This window comes from Protopterus annectens, chromosome 7.part0, assembly GCF_019279795.1.
Source record: "Protopterus annectens isolate FY-2018-M chromosome 7.part0, PAN1.0, whole genome shotgun sequence".
Taxonomy (NCBI): Eukaryota; Metazoa; Chordata; order Ceratodontiformes; family Protopteridae; genus Protopterus; species Protopterus annectens.
This window is the reverse complement of record NC_056739.1, coordinates 764,270,831-764,290,099: the sequence shown is the minus strand read 5'-3', so window position 1 is coordinate 764,290,099 and position 19,269 is coordinate 764,270,831. Positions and strand designations below refer to the sequence as shown.

Here is a 19,269-nt window from a genome sequence, read left to right as displayed (position 1 = left end):
GTTTTCTAGCATACAAATCATTACTATTCACAAATGACAAAGAATTATTTACAATATTCTATCTAGCTGAGCTGGCAGTGTCACACATGGGTTGAAACTAAGCATAGATAAGACAGTGGTAATGGTAGCACATGAGGGGAATCAGAAGAAGCTGAAAATCAAGATAGAAGGGAAGACAGTGGAACAGGTTAACAGCTTTAATATCTGGGAGGGATGGTTGAGGAGAAGTGAAATCTGAATGAAGAAGACATGAAGAGCTAGAATCAGAGGAGATGCAGCCAACTGGACTAGAGTGTCAGGTGTAGTGTATGACAGAAGAATGCCAAAGAAACTGAAAAGTAAGGTACACACAAAACAGTGGTGTGACCAATACTACTGTATGGTACAGAAACCTGGGCAGTAAAGGCAGAACAGAAGAGAAAGCTAGAGGTGATGGAAATGAAGTGTCTGAGATGGGTGGTAGGAGACAGACGAAGAAATGAGGGCATAAGACCAAAAGCCAAATTAACTCCAATTGCAGAAAAGATCAAAGAAAGCAGATTACGGTGGTTAAGACACTTGTGCAGAAAAACAGAAGACAATCTGGTGAAGATGATTTGGGAAAGAAGGAAGAAGGCAAGAGGTAACAAGGATGTCCGGCAAAGAGGTGGATGGATTGTGTGAGAGAAGGTCTGCAACAGTCAGGCATGAGCATCAAAGAAGGCAGGAGTGTACCACTAAATCAAGAGAGATGGCCACAGTTAACACAGCACCCTGACCCCGTGTAGAAAAATGAGGAAAAAGGGAGTTTATGATGATTTTACAAAGAAATGGATACATTCCTGAAAAATACCAGCTACAGTTTCTCTGCTTCTGCTCATATCTGATGCTGTCTCATCAGTTTAATTGTATCACCTAACAGATGACTATGAAAGCTGTCAATTTGTTGTTTAACCCTTGCATTCATTTCTGTGAGTCAAATAAACTTTATGCCATTTTCAACAGTTGTAACATGTCTGGAGCTTTCTGGCTGTAGTTGGCTTAGACATTTTCATCGCACAATATCTTGCATCCTCAGAGTTGTAGTGTAGGAGTAACTGTAAGAATGGTGGGTGGCTGGGGATCAGTGTGCTCTATGTTTTAATTCATTTTGTATCTAGATGACCTCATTATTTCACAGCTGACTTGCTTTTGTTATTATCTATGTGTTTTAGTGCAAAAGCTCCTGCTAGTGGTTTTGGTATTAATTTTTCCATTTAAGCATCTTTATCTGGATTGTGCTATAATCCACTACACAGTAAAGGTATTATTTTTTTTACTTCACCTGTAGTGTTTCTTTTTTATCATTATTTATTTGATTTTTTTATTCATTATGCTTTGCATTTCACTGACTGTACACTGCCTACATACTTAACTGCTTTTATAAGCTTGGACTTGAGAGAGGCCTTTGGAGTTGATGTTTTTCACCTAATACTATTCCCACTTTGCCCTGTATCTGGGCTTGGAATATTACCAGATTATTCATCAACCTCTTAATTCTCATCTTTTATTCCATGTTTTATCTCCTTTTCTCAGCAGATGAGAGTCCAATAACTGGAGAATCTGTGCACCCTCTTTCTAGCAATGGGATGCTATAGCCTTGGTAACAGCACTATGCATGCCCAGACATGAACCAGCAAGATAGAAAATAAGAAGCTGTAACTGACTGGTCATCTGGAAAAAATGCCTAGGTGTCTATCCACTGCATACAACACTTTGAACAATATATGAATACACCTATAAGTTATTTCCTCCATGAACTCCTCAGACATCTTAAGAAAATCTGAACCTCTGCCTAGGGAGTACACTTGTAACACTGTTAGCCTTTCCTCTAAGGACATACAAGGTCAGTCTTGTATCACCTTGGTAAACCAACATTTTCATACTCTGAATCATCAGCATTGCATTCTGGAAATGTGGCCTTCCCAAATGGACAGAGCTCTGTAGTGAAAATAGGTAACTAATACTGCATGCCATAACAATATCCAATTTTCTTTATACTGGCATTACTAGAAATGATTAACAAGGAACCTCAAGCATTATTGTCAACATTCCATCATCAGCATCTTCTTTTGGCTGTTCCCGTTAGGGGTCACCACAGTGGATCATCTGTTTCCATTTCTTCCTGTTCTCTGCATCATACTCTGTCACACCAACCATCTGCATGTCCTCTCTCACCACATCCATAAACCTTATCTCAGGCCTTCATGTTGCCTAGTAGCTTCATCCTTAGCATCTTTTTCCCAATATACTCAGCATCCCTCCTCAGCACATGTCCAAACCAACATAATCTTGCCTCTCTGGCTTTGTCTCCAAACCTTCCAACCTGGACTGACCCTCTAATATACTTATTCCTAATCCTGTCCATCCTCATCACACCCAGTGCAAATCTTAACATCTTTAACTCTGCCACATCCAGCTCTAACTCCTGCCTTTTTGTCAATGCCACTGTCTCCAACCCATATAACATAGCTGGTCTCACTACCCTCTTGTAGACCTTCCCTTTCATTCTTACTGGTACTCGTCTGTCACAAATCACTCCTGACACTCTTCTCCACCCACTCCATCCTGCCTGTACTCTCTTCATCACCTCTCTTCCACACTCACCATTACTCTGAACTGTTGATCCCAAGTATTTAAACTCATCCACCTTCACCACCTCTACTCCCTGTATCCTCACCATTCCTCTATCCTCCCTCTCATTCACACACATATATTCTGTCTTAGTCCTGCTGACATTCATTCCTCTTCTCTCTAGAGCATATCTCCATCTCTCCAGGGTCTCCTCCACCTGTTCCCTACTCTCACTACAGATCACAATGTCATCTGCAAACATCATAGTCCACGGGGACTCCTGTCTGATCTCGTCTGTCAACCTGTCTATCACCATTGCAAATAAGAAAGGGCTCAGAGCTGATCCTTGATGTAATCCCACCTCCACCTTAAACGTATCTGTCACTCCTACCACAGACCTCACTGCTGTCACACTACCCTCGTACATATCCTGTACCACTCTTACATACTTCTCTGACACTCCTGACTTCCTCATAAAATACCACAACTCCTATCTAGGCACTCTGTCATATGCTTTCTCTATGTCTACAAAAACACAATGCAACTACTTCTGACCTTTTCTGTACTTCTCCATCAATACTCTCAGAGCAAACATCACATCTGTAGAGCTCTTTCCTGACATGAAACCATACTTCTGATCACTAATCATCATGTCCCTTCTTAACCTAGCTTCCACTATTCTTTCCCATAACTTCATGCTGTGACTGATCAATTTAATCCCTCTGTAGTTACTACAGTTCCTTATTCTTAAAAATCGGTACCAAAACACTTTTTCTCCATTCCTCAGGCATCCTCTCACTTTCCAAGATTTCATTAAACAATCTGTTTAGAAACTCCACTGCCATTTCACCTAAACACCTCCATGATTACACAGGTATGTCATCTGTGCCAACAGCCTTTCCATTCTTCATCCTCTCCATAGCTATTCTTACTTCCTCCTTGCTAATCCATTGCACTTCATGATTCACTATCCCCACATAATCCAACCTTCTCTCCCTCTCATTCTCTTTATTCATCAACCCCTCAAAGTACTCTTTCCATCTGCTCAACAAACTCTCCTCGCTTGTGAGTATGTTTCCCTCATTATCCTTTATCACCTTTACCTGCTGCAGATCTTTCCTAGCTCGGTTCCTCTGTCTAGCCAATCAGTACAGGTCATTTTCTACCTCCTTATTGTCCAACCTTTCATACAACTCTTCATATGCCTTATCCTTAGCTTTTTTCACCTCTCTCTTTGCCATGCACCTCATCTCCTTATACTCCTGTCTACTTTTTTCATCACTCTGACAATCCCACTTCTTCTTGACAACCTCTTTCTCTGTATACTCTCCTGTACTTCCTCATTCCACCACCATGTCTCCTTGTTGTCCTTCCTCTGTCCAGATGTCATACCAAGCACCTTTCTAGCTATCTTCTCTGCTGTAGATACCCAGTTATTTGGTAACTCTTCACTGTCACCCATTGCCTGTCTTAACTCTTCCCTGAACTCCACCTCACAATTACCCTTTTTCAATTTCCACCATTTGATCCTTGCCATTCACCCTAAAATATCAGCTAGCCACATTTGTGTGAGAATGTGAAGACTGGTAGAAAAGGGTGAAGGCTGCCAGCCTAGTCAAATAGAATTTGAAACATAATTCTGGCATTTGTAAAAATAAATATAAAATACAGGCTTGTTTCTTAAATGAAAGAAAACACTTTAAAAGGTGAACTTTAAGATTGTAGCAACATTGCCATATGCTGTAAGGAAAACTAAGCTAAGCATTTCAAATGTTCTTTGAAATTAAAATTATGTTTTGTATGTCCTTTGAGGTTAGAATTTGGAGTTGATGAGTCTGGTGTAAGCATCCTGCCTATTGTTTTAAGGCTAAAGTTAATGACCAGAATTTACATGTGGAATGTCCTAAGTGTAAAAGAATGTAAATGCATTTTCGGCGTGGCCTGGGAACCAAGAAAGTATAAACAAATGATGTAATGTTTTATCAGAACTGCAGTTTCAATGTAAACAGTGAGTACCAGAGTTTATTAAGCATTTTTCTTTCACTATCTAACTCAGCACTGCCTTGCTCTATGTAAGTAAGTTATCTTAGAAGTGTGTTTTCTTGTAGAAATAGCTAGGACTATAACTATTAAACTAAGTGTTTTTTCTGTTATGTCAGAACTGTACTGCTGATTTATTTTACGTTTCTGTGTGATCTCTGAACTCTTGAATAGCACTGTGGTGTAGTAGTATTGTCTTGTGTATTTAGTATTTATTATTAAGTATTTTAAAATTTTTTTACCTGTGGCTGGTTTATGTAGCGATAAGGTAAGCTCTAGAGTACATTGCATATTTATAGAGTTTATTGTACAAAGCCACTCAAATAAGCCTTAGACTGTTTAGTCACACTTACCAATTGGATAATAACATTGCACAGTAATAATTGGACACCCTTTTGAGGGCCTTTGGGTAGCTGATAAATATTAGCTGGTGGTGGCGGTAATTACTAACGTATAGTCTGGGTCTAGGGGCACAGCTGGAGAATCTGTGTCAGCCTTTTCCAGGAGTGTCTGTGAAGTTGTATAAATACTTATCTCTAAGTGTGTGTGTGTCAGCTACTTGGGAAGGGATGCGAAGCACTGGTTGGACAGAGAGGGTACTGGAGGTTAGCTTGCAGCTAGGCTGAGATCTGGACATTATAGCTGTGCCAGTGATGAGTCTTATTGGGGATCTGGAAAGCAGGGAAGTAACCAGCTCCAGACTGACTGTGATCTCTGTGTGCACTTAAGGGAAATCGTACTTTACTGTGTGTATTTGTTATTCTTTATCCTATATGAGATGTCTCTCTGGTGTTAGTGTTGAGAATTGAGTCTCCTTGATTTCTGGGCCAGGGCAAGGCCATCACATATGGTTTGCAGTGCTGGGATCCACTTTACATATTAATTGGAGGGCATTAGTGAATATCCACATCACATATTAATTAGTTGGCAAATACTAATTGGCTTGTAGTGGTGTGGGTAGAGTGAATCCTGTAGCTTATGTACAGTGATCTCTGATGGTGTTTTGTACTCTAAAACAGCCAGGCAGTGGATACTCAGAGTTCAGCTCACAATTGTTTTATTTCTTTTGTTAGCTTTTGTTAGTCAGGGTGAGCAGGCAGCATGTCAGCAGAGGAGTATGGAAAGCTGACAAGGAGCCAGCTGGTGGAGATGTGCCAGGCTAGGGGACTGGTGCATGGAAACCTGACTAAGGCAGACTGATTGCAGCCTTGGTTACAGCTGCATCAGAAAACAGCATCCAGGAGGACAATCAGACTGGCAGTGGAGATAAAAAATCCTTGGAGAATGGACAGCTCAACCTTTCTGCAGTGGACTTAAAAATCCAGATGAATCTAAAGAGACTTGAGTTGGAGGCCAGGCGTTTGGAGATAGAAGCTGAAGAAAAGGAGCGTCAGAGGAGGCATGAGAGGGAAATGCTGACTTTTCGCTAGATTCATGGAGGTAATGGGGAAGGGAGTAACTGGACCCCAGAAGCATAACAGGTCAGTACATTTCTTCCACAATTTAAAGAGGGGGTTAATTTTGATAGTTTAATTCATATGTTTGAGAGGGTATGCAAACAGTATAGTGTTGACCAAAGGCTCTGGGTACGGTTCCTGACCTCCTTACTCCATGGGAAAGCTGTAACTTTCTTATCAAGAATGCCTGACTCTGTCTGTTATGATTATACTGCTGTAAAAAATGTCTTTTAGAAGGTTTTAAGCTAACACCTGAAATGTATAGAAAAAAGTTTTGTGAGCATAGATGCAAGGCAGATGAAAGTGTATGTGAATATGTTGCTGAACTGAGCACTTATTTTCATAGCTGGGAGAGTGGACGTCAGGACTTCTGAAGGTCTGGCAGACCTTATGGTGAGGGAACAAGCCCTTAGCTCTTTTCCTGAGGACATGAGGATCTGGTTAGCTGATAGACAATGTGCTACTTCAGATGAGTTGGGGAAGAAGGGAGACCTATACCTGCAAGCAGGGCAGCCCTGCACAGGAAGGGGACACTCAGTACTACTCATGGGTCTAAAGCACAGACTGCCCCAACAGAATCTACCAGTAGCAGGGGAAGCCACTAGTCCAGTTACATGTCCAGGATCTAGGGTTAAATGTTTTGAATGCAACCAGTGAGGCCATGTGGCATACAGGTGTCCATGGAGGCAAGGTGGGGAACCATAGGTGAGGGAGCCAGTAAGTGGGAAAGACAGAATGCCAACAGTAGGTTGTCTTGAGATAACAGGGGTATGGAACTACCATCCTGCAGATGTCCTGAGAGGGAAGGATTTGGATGAGGCAGTACCATGTACTTATGCAGTTACATGCAGACAGACTAGGTGACAATTATGTGGGTCTGGTAGCCTGTGGGAGACCCAGACAGACTGCATACTTGCAGCCAGGACTGCTGAGGTGGTCACTTCAGGGAGGGAGCTACTCTGCAACATTGAGACTGAATGTGAGCCACAGCTGCTTGCGGGTACTGATGTTCCTTTGGATAGGGTAACTGCAAAGGTAGAGGTGAGTAGTAGTACCCAGGCTGACAGTGAGGCACCACTGTCAGAGGATGCCAGACTTCCTGTGGAAGGGAAGCTGGGAAGGGTTACAAGGAGAGAGTTGAGACAGGCTCGGCTCTCAGACCCTACATTGCAAGGCCTGAGGCAGGTAGCTAGGGAGGCACCTGATTCTCAAGGGAAGGGAGATACCTGTATACTGAGACAAAGGGTTACTATACAGAGAGTGGACCCCTGAGGGAGGCCTAGAAGGTGAGAGAGTACAGCAGTTGGTAGTGCCTAGAACCTACCATCTGGTGCTTCTAGCCATAGCCCATGATATTCCCTTTGCAGGTCATCTGGGCATAAAACATACAAAGAGGCATATTATACAGAACTTCTATTGGCCTGATATTTCCAGAGATACAACACGGTACTGCAGGATCTGTGAGCAATGCCAAAAGGTAGGCAAGGCAGGAGACAAGGTGAGAGCTCCTTTGATGCCTTTGCCTGTGATTGAGGAGCCATTTCAGAGGGTAGCTATGGATATAGTGGGTCATCTGAGTACCCCAAGTTCCACAGGGAAAAAGTATATCCTAGTGGTAGTGGATTATGCTACACGATACCCTGAGGCAGTGATGTTGTCCTCCATTGAGGCAGAGAAGGTGGCAAATGCTTTGTTGGATATTTTCAGCAGGGTAGATTTCCCAAAAGAAATACTGTCTGACAGCGGTGCCGATTTCATGTCTGACCTGCTGGCTTGTCTGTGGAAGTCTTGTGGGGTGAAGCACATGAAGATCACCCCCTACCATCCCCAGATTAATTGTCTTGTTGAGAGTTTAAACTCTACAATCAAGTCCATGCTACAGGCATTTGCAGATCAATTTAAGAGGGAGTAGGACAAATATTTTCCCCATCTGTTGTTTGCTTACAGAGAGGCTCCCCAGGAATCCACAGGTTTTTCACCCTTTGAGCTGCTGTGTGGGCATAGGGTGAGCGAACATCTAGATTTAATTTGAGATGAGTGGGAAAGTGAGTGTGAGTCTGTTGTGGCATACATCTTAAACCTCAGGACAAGGCTCAGGGAACTCATGGGCTTGGCCTAGGAGAACTTGCAGAAGCCCAACAGAAAAAGGTGTGGTATGACAGGAATGCTCGAGCTAGAGAGTATGCGGTGGGACAGAAAGTAATGGTTCTCATTCCTGTCAGACACAACAAGCTGCAATCTGCTTGGGAGGGACCCTACAAGATGGTGAGTAAGGTAAGTGATGCTAACTACATGGTGGAACTGCTAAGCAGATGGCAGGGGCACAAATTGTACCAGGTTAACATGATGAAACCTTACCATGATAGGGAGGCCCTTGTGCTGAGCATTTGCAGTGGATTGCAGGAGGATTCTGGGGGAGATCTTGGGACTGATCTCCTCAGTGAGACTCAGGCTGACACCTTGGAGGAAGGGGTAGCAATGTCCCAGCAGCTATCTCCTACCCTGGTATGAGAAATCCAAGCAGTGTTGCAGGAATTTGGGGACATGTTCACTGGGAAAACAGGGTGCACCCATCTGGTGCAGCACCAGGTGGATACAGGACCCCAAAGTCCTATTAGGCAGGCCCCTTATAGGGTGCCTGAGAGAGTCCAACAGACTCCGAGGGAAGAGGTACAGGAGATGTTGGAACTAGGAGTGATTGAAGAGTCCAACAGTCCCTGGACTTCCCCAGTGGTGCTGGTGCCAAAGAAGGATGGCAGCACCAGGTTCTGTGTGGATTACAGGAAATTAAATATTCACACAGAGTTGGATGCTTACCTCATGCCTAAGACAGATGAGGCCCTAGAGCAGCTGAGTGTATCTTACAACCATTGATCTTACCAAGGGTTACTGGCAGGTGCCCTTGACTCCCAATGCTAGAGAAAAGTCATCCTTTGTGACTCCTTTCGACTTGTATGAATTCACAAAGATGCCCTTTGGGATGAAGAATGCCCCAGTGACTTTCCAGAAACTGGTAGATAATATACTAGCAGGAGCAGGAGGGCTTGCCCTTGCTTCCCTAGATGATATTGCCATCTACAGCCATTCCTGGCCAGAGCACCTTCAGCATGTCAGGGAGGTGCTGCGCAGACTACGGAGGGCAGGGTTGACCATTAAGCCGAGCAAATGTCAGGTGGGTATGGCAGAGGTCTCCTACCTAGGACATAGAGTGGGGAGTGGTAAGATAAGGCCAGCACCTGCCAAAGTGGAAGCCATTCAGGCATAGCCTGCACCTGTTACTAAAAAGTGGATGAGGGCATTTTTAGGGACAGCAGGGTACTACAGAAAGTTCATCCCCAGTACCATAGCTGTTCCCCTCACAAACCTGACAAGGAAGAACAGGACAGAAAAGGTAGTGTGGACCCCAGCATGTGAGCAGGCATTCCAGAATCTTAAAGAAGCTTTGGGAGGACCCCCTGTGTTAGCCAGTCCAGATTACAGCAAATAATTTGTTGTGCACATGGATGCTTCAAACTATGGGGTGGGGGCTGTACTTAGCCAGATTTCTTTAGAGGGAGAAGAGCACCCAGTGGTTTATCTCAGTTGTAGGCTCCAACCCAGGGAAGAATTCTATGCAGCTGTAGAGAAGAAATGCCTAGCCATAGTGTGGGCACAGCAGAAACGTCAGCCTTATCTGTATGGAAGAAAATTCACTGTTATGACAGATCACAACCCTCTGACATGGTTGAACAGAGCCAATCAGCAAAATGCCAAGTTGCTAAGATGGAGTTTGGGGTTGCAAACATATGATATGTCAGTGCAGCACCACAGTGGGAGTGGCAATGACAATGCAGATGGGCTCTCAAGACAGGGAATAGGGTGAGGTACATTCAGATAGATCTAACCCTCTCAAGCAGTGTTTATCAAGGGTCACTTGAAAAACTAGCTTGAGTTCTCCGGGGGGGGGGGGGTGAAGACTGGTAGAGAAGGGTGAAGGCTGCCAGCCTAGTCAAATAGAATTTGATACATAATTCTGGCATTTGCAAAAATAAATATAAAATACAGGTGTTTTTCTTAAATGAAATAAAACACTGTAATGTGAACTTCAAGATTGTAGCAACATTGCCATCTGCTGTAAGGAAAACTAAGCCAAGCATTTCAAATGTTCTTTAAAATTAAAATGATGTTTTGTATGTCCTTTGAAGTTAGAATTTGGAGTCGATGAGTCTAGAGTAAGCATCCAGCCTATTGTCTTAAGGCTAAAGTTAATGACCAGAATTTACATGTGGAATGCCCTTTATTGCTCTAAGTGTAAAATAATGTAAATGCAGTTTCGGTGTGGCCTGGGAACCAAGAAAGTGTAAGCAAATGATGTAATGTTTTATCAGAACTGCAGTTTCAATTTAAACAGGGAGAACCAGAGATTATTAAGCATTTTTGTTTGGCTATCTAACTCAGCACTGCCTTGCTCTATATAAGTAAGTTATCTTAGAAGTGTGTTTTCTTGTAGAAATAGCTAGGACTATAAAGATTAGACTAAGTGTTTTTCTGTTATGTCAGAACTGTACTACTGATTTATTTTAAGTTTCTGTGTGATCTCTGAACTCTTGACTAGCACTGTAGTGTAGTAGCATTGTCTTGTGTTTTTAGTATTTATTATTAAATATTTTAAAAACCTTTTTCCTGTGGCTGGTTTGTGTAGAGATAAGGTAAGCTCTAGAGTATATTGCATATTTATAGTGTTTATTGTACAAAGCCACTCTAATAAGCATTAGACTGTTTAATTACACTTACCAATTGGATAATAATATTGCACAGTAATAATTGGACACCCTTTTAATGGCCTTTGGGTAGCTGATAAATATTAGCTGGTGGTGGCAGTAATTACTAGCGTATAATCTAGGTCTAGGGGTACAGCTGGAAAATCTGTGTCATCCTTTCCCAGGAGTGTCTGTAAAGTTGTATAAATACTTATCTCTAAGTGTATGTGTGTCAGTTACTTGGGCAGGGACACAAAGCACTGGTTGGACAGAGAGGGTACTGGAGGTTAACTTGCCAGCTAGGCTGAGATCTGGACCCTATAGCTGTGCCAGTGGGGAGTCTTATTGGGGATCTGGAAAGCAGGGGAGCAACCAGCCCCAGACTGACCATGATCTCTGTGTACACTTAAGGGAAATTGTACTTTACTGTGTGTACTTGTTATCCTTTCTCTTGTATGAGATGTCCTCTCTGGTGTTAGTGGTGAGGATTGAGGCTCCTCGATTGCTGGGCCAGGGCACGGGCATTACAGAGAAATGCCCAGCTTAATTCTTTATTGCTTAGATACTCTTTGCATCCACATCCCATTTTCAGTCACACTCTCTGGCCCCAGTAATGCACAACTGACAAACACCTAATAAGAGTAGCAAAAATCAGGCAATTATACTGTGACCTAATTCATTAGATATGCAAATGATTAATAACTGCCAGAGGTACAACCATACACTGATACTTAAAGGACTGACATATTTTAATGATTTACATTTATATTTTCAAATGTTTTGTGACAGTATCAGACACATGCATTTAGGACCCCAGAACTTCCACTATGATCTCCTCTATCATTCTGGACATAGGACACAAATCAGATGGTGTGCTGGGATTTGTTGTCATCTTCCACTGTAGACACGTTCTGTCCACAGCAATGCTTCTGCATGATGTCATGGATGAATACAGTGATACTGATGTGGTACACACATGTGCATGCATGAGGACATAGGGCCTTCTGCATTCTGTTTCATTCATATTGGCACAGTGTTTCCTCTGCATCTTCACTGACTGCCACATCCTACCCCATATGCAGCATAACAGCTTCTTCTTACTGTAAGCAAACATCTGCCATGGGTTTTCTGTGTCATTTCAATGAATTAATATACCTCTCAAATCACAATAGCAATTCCTTTTTAATGGTATCACTAGAATTTTGTGCCGATCCATCATGTTTTGTTAAACTTCTAAAATACTGTGCCTTATATTTACTTACTTAAATATAGTTTTGAAATTAATCAGTCTCCAACTTTTTCCTTCTAAGGCCCCACGCTCTGTCTGCAGTGAGAACTGTCCTACAGGGCACAGAAAAGCAACGAAGCAGGGACAACCAGCATGCTGCTTTGATTGCATACCCTGTTCACAAGGAGAGTTTGCAAATCACACAGGTGAGTAAACAGATTGCCTGTACTAATGTTAATATTCTGTCATATTCACAAACTTGCTTCCCATAAATCATTGCAGCTTTTGCATTAATAGAATAATGGCCACTCTGTACTACGACTGAAGAGTTTTGGAAGTTATGCAATAGGCTATTTTCATCTTCATGCTAAGTGCAGGTTATTAAAACTACTGTTGGAAACCTGTTTATTTATTGATGCGATAAACACTCGGAACATCATCACTGGAAGGTCACTAAGTATCTTGTCATGGCAACTAGACTTGGAAAAGGGCAAGATGTTTTTTCATCCTCTTCTCCTTCTCTGACTTTGTGTGTGTTAAAAGGTTTCTTATTACCACCCATCTTCAGTAAATTCATTAAGAAACAAAAGCAGTTTAAGCAAAGACATTTAGTTTTCGGAATATATTAGCAACAAATCTAAACTGGTCTGACTAATATGGCAGATCAGAAGTCCAGAAAATAACAATCTGAAGGCAATGTCTGGTTAAGTGACCTGCTTAAGGTCACAAAGTAGGCAAATGAGAAGTGAGGTAATTAAACCCTGTACCATGGGAACTGTAGCTGACAGCCTTATCTGTGCCAACTGACAGACTTTATTTATTTATTTATTTGACATTTGTTGATCAGGATAGTTTGACTGAGCTGTTGCCCTTTTTCGGCAGAGGCCCAGGGAGAAAAGCTCCACAATTATCCAAAACAGCAGCAACAACAACAACAATAATAATAATAATAATAATAATAATAATAATAATAATAATAATAAAATAGTATAATAACTAGAATGGTAAATCCATAGATTCCTTCTTCTTTCAGCTGCTCCCGTTAGGGGTCGCCACAGTGGATCATCTGTTTCCATTTCTTCCTGTCTTCTGCATCTTGCTCTGTCACACCAACCACCTGCATGTCCTCTCTAACTACATCTATAAACCTTATCTTAGGCCTTCCTCTTTTCCTGTTACCTGGCAGCTTCATCCATAGCATCTTTTTCCCAATATACACTGCATCCTTCCTCAGCACATGTCCAAACCAATGTAATCTTGCCTCTCTGGCTTTGTCTCCAAACCTTCCAACCTGGGCTGACCCTCTAATATACTTATTCCTAATCCTGTCCACCCTCGTCACACCCAGTGCAAATCTTAACCTCTTTAACTCTGCCACATCCAGCTCTGACTCCTGCCTTTTCATCAATGCCTCTGTCTCCAACCCATATAACATAGCTGGTCTCACTACCCTCTTGTAGACCTTCCTTTTCACTCTTACTGATACTCATCTGTCAAAAATCACTTCTGACACTCTTCTCCACCCACTCTATCCTGCCTGTACTCTCTTCTTCACCTCTCTTTCACACTCACCATTACTCTGAACTGTTGATCCTAATTATTTAAACTCATCCACCTTCGCCACCTCTACTCCCTGCATTCTCACCATTCCTCTATCCTCCCTCTCATTCACACACATATATTCTGTCTTAATCTTGCTGACCTTCATCCCTCTTCTCTCTAGAGCATATCTCCACCTCTCTAGTGTCTCCTCCACCTTTTCCCTACTCTCACTACAGATCATAATGTCATCTGCAAACTTCATAGTTCACAGGGACTCCTGTCTGATCTCGTCTGTCAACCTGTCCATCACCATTGCAAATAAGAAAGGGCTCAGAGCTAATCCTTGATGTAATCCCACCTCCACCTTAAACGCATCCATCACTCCCACCACAGACCTCACCGCTGTTGCACTACCCTCGTATATATCCTGTACCACTCTTACATACTTCTCTGACACTCCTGACTTCCTCATACAATACCACAACTCCTCTCTAGGCACCCTGTCATAAGCTTTCTCTAAGTCTACAAAAACGCAATGCAACTCCTTCTGACCTTCTCTGTACTTCTCCATCAACACTCTCAGAGCAAACATCACATCTGTAGTGCTCTTTCCTGGCATGAAACCATACTGCTGATCACTAATCATCACCTCCCTTAACCTAGCTTCCACTACTCTTTTCCATAACTTCATGCTGTGACCGATCAATAGATTACGGTATAAAAATGTTCAACCTTTTGAGTCACAGGTTATGGAAAAGCATTGGTTTGTACAGGATGGGTTTGAAAGAGCAATTAAATGCAGCTATTCTGAGACATTTACAAGAAAGTAAAATTAATCACATAAGATGTAGAGTTGTTTGGAGCGCTTAGGGAGAAGGTATAATTTAAGTGAGTTGTATGCAGTATAAGAAGTGTCAGAGGGTTTAGATTTAATAGTCAGGAGTGATAAAGTAGGCAGGAGGGCAGTTTTACCAGAGAGGCTGTGGTTGGTAAGGATAAGATGAGGGAGGGTGTTTACAGTGGCAAGTCCAGGTGTGAGTTAGAAAGTTTTTGAGAGCAACTTTGAATTGTTGAGGGTGGTTTATACTTCTAATATCCAGGAAGTTTGTTCCAAGAAAGGGAGGGGGAGTAACTGTACAGATTATGTCTTATTGTAGTTTTTGGTTTGTAGATTTGTAATAGATTTTGATCAGAGCTTCTGAGAGCCCTGGTTGTGGTGTAGAGGGAGATACGTGAGGAGATTTTGGGAGAAAAGGAGGGATTATACAGGATGGAATGTATTATCTGAAGCTGGGAGAGAAGTAGTTGGGGAAATTCTAACCAGTTAAATTTGTTGAGAGAAAGACAGTGGTGAGATTTAAAGGCTTGGTTAGCTGCAAATCTAGCAGCTTTATTATAGGTGGTTTCTAGTTTTGTTAAGAGAGAGGTCTGTAGGATGGTGAGAATTTGTGAGCCATAAAAGAGACTAGGGAGATGATAGGTGTGAGAAAGAAAAAATTTTACTTAATTTGATAGTTAGAGCAGTCCAAGTTTTTGATGGGTTTTCTTGATGCAGTTGAGGACGTGAAGGTCAGATTTGAGTTGGTCATCTTTTGTGACCCCAGAAGCTTAGTATGAGATTCAACTGTGATGGGAGTGTTGTTAAGGGATGAAATAGAGACAGAGTATTTAAACTGGTTGAGGGATTTAGGTAGAAAAAGCAAGAGTTTAGTCGTTTTAGGGTTTAAGATTAGCTGGTTATGGATAGCCAGTTTTCAATAGCTTTGAAGGATTTTTGGGTAAGTGAGTTCAGATGTGAGAGATTAACAGTAATGGTGATGACTGTGGGGTCATCTGCATATTGTATGAGAGATGATTGTGAACAGGATGTATATAGGAAGTTGGTAAAGATGTTGAACAATAATGGACCGAGTATTGATCCTTGACGGACTCCCATCTTGATGGGGAGAGCAGGAGAAAGTGTGGAAAGTCATTTAACAGATTGTTGTCTGTCAGTGAGGTTACTAGTAAACCAGGAAATGTTTGCACTAGAAAGATTTAGGTCAGAGAGTTTGGCCAGCAGCATGGGGTAGAAGACAGTGTTGAATGCTTTTACGAATAAACAGGAGACCAGTTTGTTGTTGTCTCTGGCTACAGAGACTGTGTTAGTGAAGGAGATGAGGGCTGTCAAGGTGCTATGGTTGGGGCGTAACTTATGTTGTGTAGAGTTTAGTACATTTTCTTGTATAAGGTAATCCAGGACTTGTTTGTGCAATCATTTTTCTAATAATTTGAAGAGATGGGATAGAATTGCTATTGGTCTGAAGTTTGAAAGTTCAGTGCAGTTACCTCCTTTGTGAATGGATAAAGTAAAAAAATGTTTCCAGGTAGAGGCTACTTTGGATTCTGTTATTGAGTGGTTGATAAGAGAGAAATAGGAAAGGCTATTGAGTTAGCAGCTGCCTTAAGGAATAGTAGAGGTAGATTTTCTGGAGAGGAGGTGCAAGGTTCCAATCTGAGAAGTAGTTTTTTTTATATAGTTGGTTGATACTGGTTTAAGAGAGAAGGTGTTTTTTTAAGTAGAAGAGGTAGGGATATCTGGAGGGTTGACAGATATATTTGTTTGCATCAGTTTGCTGATGGTGTCTATGAAGTATGTGTTAAATATGGAGGCTATTTTTGGGGAGTATTATTTGGACAATGATTAGGAGTTGAGTGGTTACCTGGGTATAATATTTGATTGATGGAGTTCCAGAATTTCTTTGGATTGGTCCTGTATGAGGTTTGAGGTTTGTTGTAAAAGTTCTTTTTATCTTTGTTGATATGTTTTTTGGTAAGGTTGTGAAGTTCTTTATAGGCTTGAAGAGGAGAAGAGGATTTTGTTTTGGACCAGGTTTTCTATGCCTTGTCGCTTTTTTGCATTAGAGATCTTGTAGTTTGTGTTAACCAGGGGAAGTCATTTAACTCTAAGAGTTTGTAGGGGGGACAAGGGTGTTTAGAATGTTTAAGAATATGGAGATGAATTTTTGTACTACCTCATCTAGGGGAAGACAAGTTAGGGGAAGATAAGTTATTGTTATAAGACTTATTGCTGACATCCCTTTCTTCAAAGAAGAAAGCAATCAAATCTGTTTTAATGAACAAATTAGTCCCTTTATTAGTATTGCTATAAAACTATAAACAGTAAAAGTGTCTCACACTTTCTAAGTAACTATTGTCCCTGGTGCACAGGCTGAAAAGGTTTTTTATTGTCTGATGCATCAAATTTAAATCTACAGGCGATCCTGCTACATCTGTCTCATTATTTTCAAAGTGTTTCTGTTCTCTTCCTAACCACTTGCAACTAGTTTACCTTTTTTCATTCTGTCTAATTAACAAATTAATTAATTAATTAGTCATATTTTATTTATAGTTGCCTCAATATAATTTGAAAAGTACCAATAACATGTTACTAAACTCATGCAGGAAAAAAATGAACACAACAACGGCCTTTAGAAAGTTATTTTATTTAGTTCCCTGTAATTTCTGGAAAAATGACTTTTTGTGAAAATTCACACATGCATATTTTTATATCTGATTAGCAGGAAACTCCAAATGGGAAGAAAACCCATTTTCAGTAGAGGCCCAGGGAGGAAAGCATTATAAATATTATATAGCTAAATAAATTAGATATAAAGATTAGAATTGTATGAAACAATATATATATGCATATATATATATATATATATATATATATATATATATATATATATATATATATATATATATATATATATATATATATATATATATATATATATAGTTAATTAATATTTAAGAAACAGTAGAACTGTAAACAGAGAATTATGGCATCCAAAAAAGATGGAAAAGCAAAAGAGTAAAAAACATTAAAAGAGGGGACTGGGTAGCGATTGTAAAGTTGAGAAGAGATGTGGAAAAGGTGGACGAGTGTCTATATTCACAAAGGATATTCACACCTCGAGGCTAGTTGCCCAACACAATGCATCTGAAATTCTCCAGGTGCAGCTAACACTAGGTAAGACTGCAATCCAAACTGTAGCTTGCTACAGATCCCCCACCATGCTCCAAGATTCTCACTACATCTTTCTAAACATACTGGAAAATATTAAGATACAACCAAACACCCTAATACTGGGTGATTTCAACTACCCTGCCATTAACTGGGAAAACTACTTGGGTACCAACTCCTTTTCCCAACGGTTCTTGGAATTCATAAATTCCAATGCCCTGGATCAACTAACCCATTGTCCCACCAGGGGCTCCAATAGCCTAGACCTGGTTATTACCAACATGGGAGATAGATGCTCTACACTAGTGGTCACCCCCTCATTGGTCAGGTCTGACCATAAGCAAATCACCCTTGACATCCACATCCCACCCCCACCCCCCCCCAGTAAGGAAACCTCCTTAAAAAACTTCTCCAAAGTCAACTTCATGCTACTGAAGTCAGAAGTGACAAACTTCATGACACCCATGCAGACGGGATCTGAAAGTTCGACTGCAGAATCCTACACTAAGGCACTGTGCCATCCCAAATAGAACCAAGATGCTCTTCTCCAAAAAAAGGAAGCCAATCTAGTGGTCCCCTGCTATAAACAAACTATACAACAGAAGGAAGAAACTGTTGCAAAAAAGAGGAAAATCCCAGGATGTAAAAAACTCCCTCACCAGCCTCAGTAAGAAGCTGAGATCCCTCATAAAATCCTCAAAAGCTAGTTATGAAAATAAAATTGCCAAAGATCCCAAAGCCAACCACAAGACATTGTATAGTTATGTCAAGAATCTAAATGGCAATGCTCAGAGCTGCTCTGAGCTACAACAGAATGGCATTAAATATACTGATCCCAAGGATATTGCCAATATCCTGGCAGATCAATTTAGTGCCAGCTTCACCCCCCCTCACCCCCTAAAGGGCCAATTTCAATACTAAAAGATTGCCAAATTCCGGTAATAATGGCCACACAGATAGAAACCGCACTCTCCAAAGCTAAGAATACAGCATCCATGGGACCAGATGGCATCCCAGGCTATGTACTACATGAACTACAAAATGAACTGGCACCTCACATAAGCGTCATGTTTAATCATAGCCTCACCTCAGGCTTTGTGCCCACTGAGTGGCACACAGCTACAGTTATCCCACTCCACAAGGGAGGATCCACCTTGGATCCCGGGAACTACCGTCCCATCAGTCTGACAAGCCTGATCTGCAAGGGCATGGAACGCATTATCATGGAACTTATAAACAAAGACAGTGTCAACCTTCAAACACTGGACCCCACCCAGTTTGGGTTTGTGAAGGGCCGATCTTGTCTCCTGAATCTGATTGACTTCTTCGAATCAGTCTCTAGAGCTGTGGACGAGGGTAAGGCGGTCCACACAGCCTCTCCGGACCTCGCCAAGGTCTTCAACACCATCCCCCACTCTGGAATTATAGATAAACTTATTAAGCTGGGCATAAATTCCTATGTCACTCGATGGGTTGCCAACTGGCTTACTGACAGAACCCACACTGTAAAAGTAGCCGACTTCAAATCCAGCTCCAGACAAGTGACAAGTGGAGTACCTCAGGGTTCAGTCCTGGGAACACTCTTGTTTGGCATCTACTTCTCTGAAGTACAGGTCAATACTAAGGGACTCTGGCTAACAAAGTTCGCAGATGACTGAAAAC

At 41.5% G+C, this 19,269-nt stretch overlaps 1 protein-coding gene across 1 annotated transcript in view; it reads left to right on the top strand.

Annotated features, from left to right (window-relative positions):
- Positions 1-19,269, top strand: part of LOC122806089 (extracellular calcium-sensing receptor-like) — a 452,682-nt gene that overhangs the window by 239,707 nt on the left and 193,706 nt on the right. Inside the window, exon 4 of the mRNA XM_044076327.1 lies at positions 12,139-12,262. Within this exon, the coding sequence (XP_043932262.1) occupies positions 12,139-12,262 (124 nt within the window). The remainder of the gene's footprint in view (positions 1-12,138; positions 12,263-19,269) is intronic.